The sequence below is a fragment of the Amyelois transitella genome, chromosome 10 (genome assembly GCF_032362555.1).
Source record: "Amyelois transitella isolate CPQ chromosome 10, ilAmyTran1.1, whole genome shotgun sequence".
NCBI lineage: Eukaryota > Metazoa > Arthropoda > Insecta > Lepidoptera > Pyralidae > Amyelois > Amyelois transitella.
Window position 1 is genome coordinate 6,302,377 of NC_083513.1, and position 9,681 is coordinate 6,312,057.

Below are 9,681 nucleotides of genomic sequence, written 5' to 3' on the forward strand. Positions count from 1 at the left end.
GACGCCGACTTTTACACTAGATTTTCACAATGACTTATGATACGTAGATTACGAACCCGATTCTGACACCATGTGTTGGTCTTGGATTCATATAAATGATTCATATAATATGTGTGCCGTGAGTAATGGCTAGCCCTCAACCCGGTTGGGACGCCATCTTCTTATTTTTAGTGATGTTACACAATAATAGTGACGTGACATACACATAATCATAACAGTGTTCTTTGATGTCCTGTAGCAGGGAGACGAACAGATAGCCAATGGCATTATTGTATGGAATGATAAATATTGCGTGCATATTCTTATATTATTTATTACCATAATGTCTGCGATAAAGGTGAAAAACCCATAAGTCGTAAAAAGTTTATGAAAAATCTTAGCAGGGGACTTCAGTCGGAGTCTTCAGCGTTTATGACTAAGCGCTTAGAAGCTCCTACTTTGAAGAGATATTTGCGCGATCATATATCTAATACATTCAGTCAGAAAAGTATCGGGAATGGATTATTTATTTATGGTTCCAAATTCAAATTTTTGTTTTTTTTGTTGTTGTTAGATTGGCACAACTGTTTTCCATTTTGGCGCGGAGTTTGAGTTGCATCTGTTGTTTACATTAAATACAGTGCTATTTTTAGTTATATCATATCTAGTGTGTATTGCTAATTTCATAATGGATAAAAACATCGAACAAAGAGTTTGTCTTAAATTTTGCATTGCCAATGGAATATCGTGTTCGGAGTCACTGAAAATGTTACAGAAGGCTTACGGTGAATCGACTTTATCAAAAACTCGTGCTTATGAGTGGTACAAAGCGTTCAAAAGCGGTCGAGATGTGATGGAAGATTTGCCTCGCTCTGGTAGGCCATCGACGTCTGCAACTGAAGTTAACATCGCAAAAGTGAAGGAAATAGTGACTGAAAATCCTCATTCAACTTTGAGAGAGATAGCCACCGAACTTTCTGTATCTCACGAGTCGATCCGTACCATTTTAACTAATAATTTGGGTATAAACCTGTTGCCGCTCGGCTAGTCCCAAAAGACCTGAATTTTTTTCAAAAACTCAATCGCATGAGAGTCGCTGAGGACATGCTAGAACGAGTCAATTCCGACCCAACATTCATGAAACGCATTGTTACTGGTGACGAGACGTGGGTTTACGAGTTTGACATGCAAACTAGTCAACAAGCTTCGGAGTGGCGCCTTCCAACTGAACCGAAACCGAAAAAACCACGCCAAAGTCGTTCAAAAGTCAAAGTCATGTTGACTGTTTTTTTTGACTATCGCGGTGTTGTGCACTCGGAATTCTTGCCGGAAGGTCAAACGGTAAATAAGGAATATTATTTGAGTGTTATGCGGCGTTTAAGAGAGCAAATCCGACGAAAAAGGCCAGATTTGTGGAAAGAAAATTCTTGGATTTTGCACCATGATAATGCACCTTCGCACAAGGCCATCATTGTGAACGAATTTTTAACTAAACACTCAACAAATACCATCGAGCAACCACCATATTCACCAGATATGGCTCCAGCCGACTTTTTTTCTTTTTCCTAAACTCAAATTACCACTTCGTGGCACCCGTTTTCAATCGGTTGAAGACATAAAAGAGAATTCGCGGCAAGAACTGACCTCAATTCCGGAAACAGCGTTTAAAAAATGTTTTGATGATTGGATTATTCGTTGGCGTAAATGTATCGTTTCTAAAGGAGCATATTTTGAAGGTGATAAAATAAATTTGGATGAATAACAAACAGTTTGTGTATTATTGATCTTTTCCTGCTACTTTCTTGACAGAGTAGTACGTTACCTAAAAAGGTGCCATGTACATCAGAAGACATCTCCGAAGAGCCACCCGTTAAAAAACGCACTTACTGTGCTTACAGTCCCTCTAAAATAAAATGAATGGCTAGTGCGTCGTGCAAAAAATGCAAGAAATTTATTTGCCGAGAGTACAATATTGATGTGTGCCAAAGCTGTGCTTTTATGTATTATTTTATGTTCCTATTATATGTAAGATGTTCTTTAATTATTTTGTGATAAAAAAAGTCTGATTATTATACAAAGAAAGTACTTTTATGATGGTAAGACCATTGTTAGAAATTTTTTGTTGGTTTATAGAAGAGGTTAAAGTTAATTTTTATTTCATATAAATAAATAAATACAACTTAAATATTTGATTTTTTCTAATTTGTATATGTGTAATTATGTATAATAAACAATATTTCATTCAAAATAATAAAAATAATTCAACTTATAGTCGGGAGAAAATATGCGTAAATTTGACGCATGATTATCTTTTACGCGCATCAAAATAAGATTATCTTTCTAGGGTTAAATACTGTAAAACTAGTCTTAATAAGAAAGTAGTCCTATTAAAGATTGTTGTCATTATATGGATCTTTAAATTATCCCTCATTTCTTTAACCAGCGACATTTTACCTCAACGTCACACACTGTTATAATAAAGTTACAAGAACAATGTATTGTAATTATATATTGTATTAATCCCGCAGCCCTCGTATATTCAAAGTCACTGTTCCAGTAAACAAACAAATCCCAAAAACGCAATTTATAATAGGCTGCAATCACTAGTGCGTAAATTGACAACTGCATACAATGGGCCGGACACGCGACAGCCCGGACAGGGCCGTCACGATCGGATTTATAGTCCCACTTAGCGGCACGTCATACGTATCTAAAAGTGTGGTTTTCAATGGAACATGGAAACAGCGCAATTACCGCTTATCGGTTGAAATGTCGCCGCTGTAATGCCGGGTTGTGTGTGATTTATCGAGAATTTAAAAATAGTTTTTTTAGGTCCCATTGCGTGTGCAGTGATTGTTGGTGAATAGAATACTATTCAATTCAATCTAAGTTACTGGACCATCTATTAAGTACAGCTAAGTACTGTACTTAATAGATGGTCCATCAATAAAATCCGTGTATTGATGATGGTAAAGGACTTACATACAGACTCTATTTTGTATATAATAACACATACGAATATAGCATGCATTTTTACCCATGTTTTGAACGAATTTGCTGTAAATAATTTTTCGTCCACGCATATTGTGTACGACGAGTATCTTTACCGGCGAAGTATACAAACACTTCCACTTGCCACGATCCTCCCACTCATATTCATCAATCTTTTCTTGCAAGCTCGTCGATTTAGGCTACTCTATATTGCGGCAAAATATTTGTAATTTATTTCTTAGATATACCTAACTATTCCAAAAATATTTCACTTAAACATTCCGTTTCTTTTTAATGAAAGCTAAAAGCCTGTACGTCTCGTAGAATCAACTCATTTGGACAAAGAACAAATTTACTCAGGCCAATCTTGTGTGGCCCACGCACGAGATTGCTACTCTTTTCTAATCTATTGCTTTAATTCCAACTCCTTGGTTAACGTAATAATACAAACAAAACCTACGTATTATAGAACATTAAATGTAAGGAGTGAGGCTTGTAGGTTTGAACGTGCGTATTATAAGAATCTTATGTTGGGTTGAATAAACGTGTCGAAAGAATAATGACTTGATCAATTTCTTCCTACATTATTCTCAAATGGTCATGGTCATGGGTATTTTTACTTAGTTGAAACCCAAAAACAGCATCCTCCTGGCGTCAGACTTAGTTGCGTCCTCGCCTCAAAGCATAGCATGAGCTAAGCTTATGACCAATGAATGGTGAAGTCCACCAGAGGGTTGCCTTGGTAACTTAAATTTTGCATACCTATATATGCAATTTTTTTTTATTTTACCTCAGGAAGAGGCCCTAAACCTATTTAATAACAATAGTGGCAACAGCTTTGTGAACGAATTAGTTTCGAAATAAATTTCAACAATTTGTTATTACATTTGCAACCCTTCTCAATAGTAATATTATCCTACCCAAAGTGCCATAGATACTTAATGACAACCGAGTATATTTATTGAGTTACTAGCTTTTGCCCGCAGTTTTTCTCGCGCGAATTAAGCGCCACCTACACTCACGAATTTAGCGCTACCTACAAAAGATAACAGGTTTCTCGGGATAAAAAGTACCCTATATCCTTATCCTGACTTTATATTATTTTTTTTTTAATGCAGCATGTGAGGAAGATTGGTCGATTTGATAACATGTGAAGAAGCACCAAACAAACAAATTAACTTTCGCATTTATATTATTAATTGCGATAACCAATGGTACTTTTTAAACATCCCCATCTCTCTTCTTCTTTCTTCTGACGTTACTCCCGGTTACATTGTGTTTCTGAATCTTATAAACCTTGGGCATGGCTATAATTCACTAGATTTTTGGTGAGTTTTCTAAAAAAAATTATCTTTGGAAACTGGGAACTCCTCTTTCCCATGGATTTTGTAAAAGACGACTAAGAGTTGGACTTATAAACTCGGGATTCTTCTTGTAGGCAATGGACTGGCGACCTGTTCTCGATTTGAATCTCAATTATATCATCAACCCAAAAAACTGAACGTGACCTTAGTCTTTTCAAGACTGTTGGCTCTGTCTACATCGCAAGGGATGTAGACGTGATTATATTTATGTTTTATGTATATATGTTAGTAAGACTAGGAATAAATCTCCTCTTAGCCTGGTGATCAAATACTTTTTTTAGACAGTTTTATTTTTAATGATATATTTTAACTTTCTTTTTTTGGCATAATTTATATATTTTTCTTTAGAGATAGTTCTAACAGAATAATTTATCAAGTAATTAATACAAGTATAATACTTAATCTTGCTTCTTAATCTTTAAAAATACTTTAGATTCATGAAGATTAAACAGAATTAGCTTTCAATTGAGGTAAATAATTCTATTAGAATTATTACGGTTATTTAATAGCGACTATGTTTGCGCAAGCCCGGGAGTTTACCCCCGGTCGTAACTTCTCAGCAAATTCATTTTCGGTGAGCGATAAGAGGATAGCAATTTTGTTATCACAGCACTGGATCACAAAGCACGTCGTTTTTAACCGACTATGAACAAAAGAGGATATCATGCGACCCTGAAGGCTGACCCACGATATTGAAGCAGCCGTGTTAAAAGACTGCATTATCGCACAAAATATCTAAGTTCGACGCCGCAAAAGCGGTTTAAAATGCGAAGTTTTGTTGCTCCCGTTTGAGTGTTGTTCCGGGAACCAATAACGTTATTGGTAATTTTTATAACGATGTTTTTTACGTTTAAATTTATTTGCTTTATTTGGCAGTGTAAGCGATATACGATAACGAGAGTGCAACGTTAACTCATTTCGTCGCTTTGTTATATATACATACATACATAAAATCACGCCTCTTTCCCGGAGGGGTAGGCAGAGACTACCTCTTTCCACTTGACACGCTCTCTGCATACTTCCTTCGCTTCATCCACATTCATAACTCTTTTCCTACAAGCTCGGCGGTTTCGGGTACTTTTGACCTGACCCTTTACCAGTATATTATCTTTGTTATATTAGCGGTTTTGTAAAATCCAATGTTGTTAATAATTAACTAGGATATGTATCCATTATTAATGATGTCATTATAAATGAAACTCCCTTATCAAACTAGATACCTACTTATCGTTTTTTATCCAAACAATAGTGTTTACAAGAGTAATTTAAATAATTAAAAAAGTTTAAGTCATTTCCAGTCAAGAGATTTCATTTTAGCCTAGCAAGCTCAAGTGGAATGAATTTAGCAAACAAATACAGCAAGTGAGTAAATAAAACCTGAAACGAGTACCCGACACATATTACAAGACCACGGCGTGTCAGGATTTCCATCACACAGTATAATTAAACGCAAATAAAACTGCGTTCGACGAGATAGTTAAGTTTATTTTCGATATCTGCTCAGCCTAAAATCGATTTCCTTTATTAGATTTTCATCGCGATATGTTTTTCTGGTTCGCAGGAAACTTTTGTGTGGTTCTGTGAAACGGTGAACAACGATTCTGGGCGAATCGACGTCAAGGGAGACATTTAATAAGCAATCGCATTACGTCAATAAAAATTGAAACATAAAGGATGTAACGTTGTTTGATTTAGTTTTTGTAATTTTATAAATTTAAATAAGTAGACTTCGTACTTCACTTATTTTAATACTCATCTTAATTTAATTAAATTTACTTTTGCATGTGGACTTTAGTCTTGTTGGCTCTGTTTGCCCCGCAAGGGATATGGACATGATTATATGTATCTATTTTTGCATCCTTGAATATTTCCAGTTGCACCGTTGCATGTATGTATTTAACTCTTGAAAAATCACCTACAATTAACACACCAGGAGAAAAGACAGGGATGAATACAGGCTAGTATAACTAAAAATTTAAACATCACGCTTAACCACAGTGACTGGAATCCTAGAATTCTAATAGTGAATAAACTGTTATGCATTTCTGCCATCATACATAAACAATCAGATTCAATAAAGCTCAAACATATCAATCAGTATAAATAGAGATATGTTTGAGAGAAGAGCTCTATATTTACTGCTTTGTTAATTGTTCATGCAGATACACTGAACAATATTAATATAGATAAACCTATATTTATTCAATCACAGAAATATTATATAATAATTGTAAACATTATTTACTTACATTGTTATATTTTTTATATAACGGTAAAAAAAATCATTTTTAAACTAAATCCTAATCAATTAATGTCTTTAAAGCATTTTAAGTTTAAGGGGAACAAAAAGACTGAACCTTACTTCTACCGAATATTATTCAAAATAGTATATTATTAAACAAATCTTGGTTATTCAACTCTAGTACACCAAAATTACAACCCCTGGCCGGCGCTTAATGAAATGAGTATTTGGCATCCGTGCCATAATAAAGGCTAACAGCTTACAGCGCATTGTCACCACTTGCACAGAACTCGCTTATTAGATTTTACGGCTAAACTAACGGTTACTCGCAACCAGGCCGTTGTCTTCATAAACTTGTAAAAATACTGGTTAATTTCATATTTATCTTAACCTGGGTAATATATAAATTGTATTGATTGGAATTTGTTAATGAACGCTAATGACGAATTAATATTGCACTAATATATAAGTAGAATTACAAACTTGGGATTCTTTTTTAGGCGATGGGCTAGCAACCTGTGAATCTCAATTCTATCATTAAGCCAAATAGCTGAACGTGGCCATTCAGTCTTTTCAAGACTGTTGGCTCTGTCTACCCCGCAAGGGATATAGACGTGACCATATGTATGTATGTATGTATAAGTAGAATAATTTTGATTATTCACTGAACTTTCATAAATGTGAATGAAAAAAAAATTGTATTTGGCAGTAAGTTTAGCTTAAAAGAAAGGACAGATTGCTAGTTGAAAACGTAAAAGAACAAAGCAGCTAGTAAATGATGTTAATTCCTCCAACAGACCTGCATAGAAACTAGCAATCTACAAAACACCTTCAGCAATTTTAATCAGATAAAGAAATTATGGTATATTTTTTTTTCTTTGTATTGTGATGGTACTGTCATACACTAGTAATACTGATTATATTAGATGGCCTCTGTGGCGCAGCGGTAGTACGCTTGTCTGTGGCACCGGATGTCCCGGGTTCGAATCCCGGCCAGGGTATAATGAAATAAAAAAGAACTTTTTCAGATTGGCCTGGGTCTTGGATGTTTATCTATAAAAGTATTAAGTCGGCTCGCGCCCGTGCTAACGAACACTCACCTACACGTATTGCTCTGTACGCGCAATCGAAAACTCACCTACGGTACACAGTGATTAGTTCTCAAATTCAAATCGCAGTGATATTTGTAAACGGATAATTTTAATTTTCGTTAAAAATAAGAACTTGGGCGACCTCAACTTAATATTCACAGCTGGTCCATTGTGTAAACCTTGTTCCTGTATTAGTCCAGACATGAACTTACACCGGAGCCCTCCTAGTCACTACGGATCGCAACCAAACATCACAGAGTTAAGTAATAATGAACCGCCCTCGGAGCAGCAAGTGACCTTCAGGAAACGGAAGAATCCTCATGAGTTCAACCCTGAGCAATTTAACAAAAAGATGGATGACTCCATGGCTAGTTTGCGGTCTAACATAATCATCGATGTCAATAACTCGTTGGCCACATTTCGTGATCATATGTCCGCAGTTATGCAAGATTTGATTGAGAAACAAAATGTAAGCATAAAGGAACTGACTGTGCAGGTATCTAGCTTTTCCACACAAATTAGCGACATGAAGTTAGAGTGTGATAGGATCAAATCGGAAAATAAACAAAATGCTAATGACGTTAAAAATCTCAAGGCAGACAATGAGAACCTTCATACCAAGCTAGCATCATTGGAGAAAAAGTTGTCCGATAGCACTGTTACTATCGCTGATCTCTCCAACCAGCTCTCATATAAAGATCAACAAAATAGGATGAATAATTTGGAGATATCGGGGGTACCTTGCACCAAATCAGAAAATTTATTAAATATCATCCAAACGATATCTGCCAAAATAGGCGTATCTTTATGCATATCTGACATAGATCATATTCACCGAGTCCGACGTTTTCCTGTAACGAGAAAAATTAACGACAACAGTGCTCAAGCAGCAGCTCAGATCCCAAACATCATTGTCCGGTTCACGCAACGGCAGAAGAAATCGGACCTGCTTGCGGCGGTACGCGCTAGGCGCGGTCTGACTACCGCCGACTTAAATATCGACGGTCCCGCCCGGCCAGTATTTGTGAGTGAACATCTGACGCCTAGCAACAAAATGTTATACAGTCAAACGCGGAAACTAGGTAGGGAATGCGGATATGCCTACATTTGGATTAGAGATTGTAGGATTTTTGTCAGAAAAAACGATGCATCTAAGCCCATATTAATTTCCAGTGAAAGTGACCTTACAAAAATAAAATGACTTTTTTGTAATAGCCAAAATTTATATCGTAAATATTGTTTAAGTTTTCATATAGTTCTATACTCATTCATTCTTCATTCTTTCTGTTTTAGCATTAGCACACATAACAATATTCCTACTATAAAATACCACAACATTATGTGGATAATCAAACTTGTATACTTTAATTTTTGTATTAAAACTTGTTTAAGACAGCTTTTCAGAAATATGTTTGTCGTTCTGATTAAACCTTATAATTTTTATTTATGTCTTTCGTTTTCATTTTTGCGATGCTGGTGGTACGTATGTTTCTTACATAGAATTTTAGTAAAATATATTAACAATGATTGATCAACATGACTTATTAATTTATTATCAAAATGCGAGAGGACTGAGAACTAAGTCGGAATTTTTTCTACGTGAAGGCCTTAATAATAATTATGATATCATTTGTATTACGGAGTCATGGCTCAATGATGGTTTTTATAGCTCTGAATACTTCGATTCCCGGTATGACGTATTTCGCTGCGATCGTGATGGAGCTGCAAGCGGGCTCGAGCGCGGGGGAGGGGTGTTGATTGGCGTGCGCCGCGAGCTGTGCGCGTCGGCCCGGCCCGAGTGGTGCGCGCCGCCGCCGGCTGACGAGCTATGGCTGAGCATACCGCTGCGCGACCGCGCCGACCGGCGCGCTCCGACTGCCTCTCGGCAGATCACTTCCTCCTGCCTTTACTTAGGATGTACTTACATTCCCCACTCGCCTTCACACCAAAGTATTTTAACCTCTTTCTATGATCGCACAGCTGATTTGGTTCACTCGAAACCTAATGACGTGTT

The 9,681-nt window shown here is 36.3% G+C and overlaps 1 protein-coding gene across 1 annotated transcript; it reads left to right on the forward strand.

Moving 5' to 3' along the window:
- The first annotated feature begins 7,869 nt into the window (after window positions 1–7,869).
- On the forward strand, window positions 7,870–8,868 carry LOC106139104 (uncharacterized). The gene has a single exon (XM_013340476.2). The coding sequence runs from the start codon at window positions 7,870–7,872 to the stop codon at window positions 8,866–8,868; it is 999 nt and encodes a 332-aa protein (XP_013195930.2).
- Window positions 8,869–9,681: the final 813 nt, after the last annotated feature.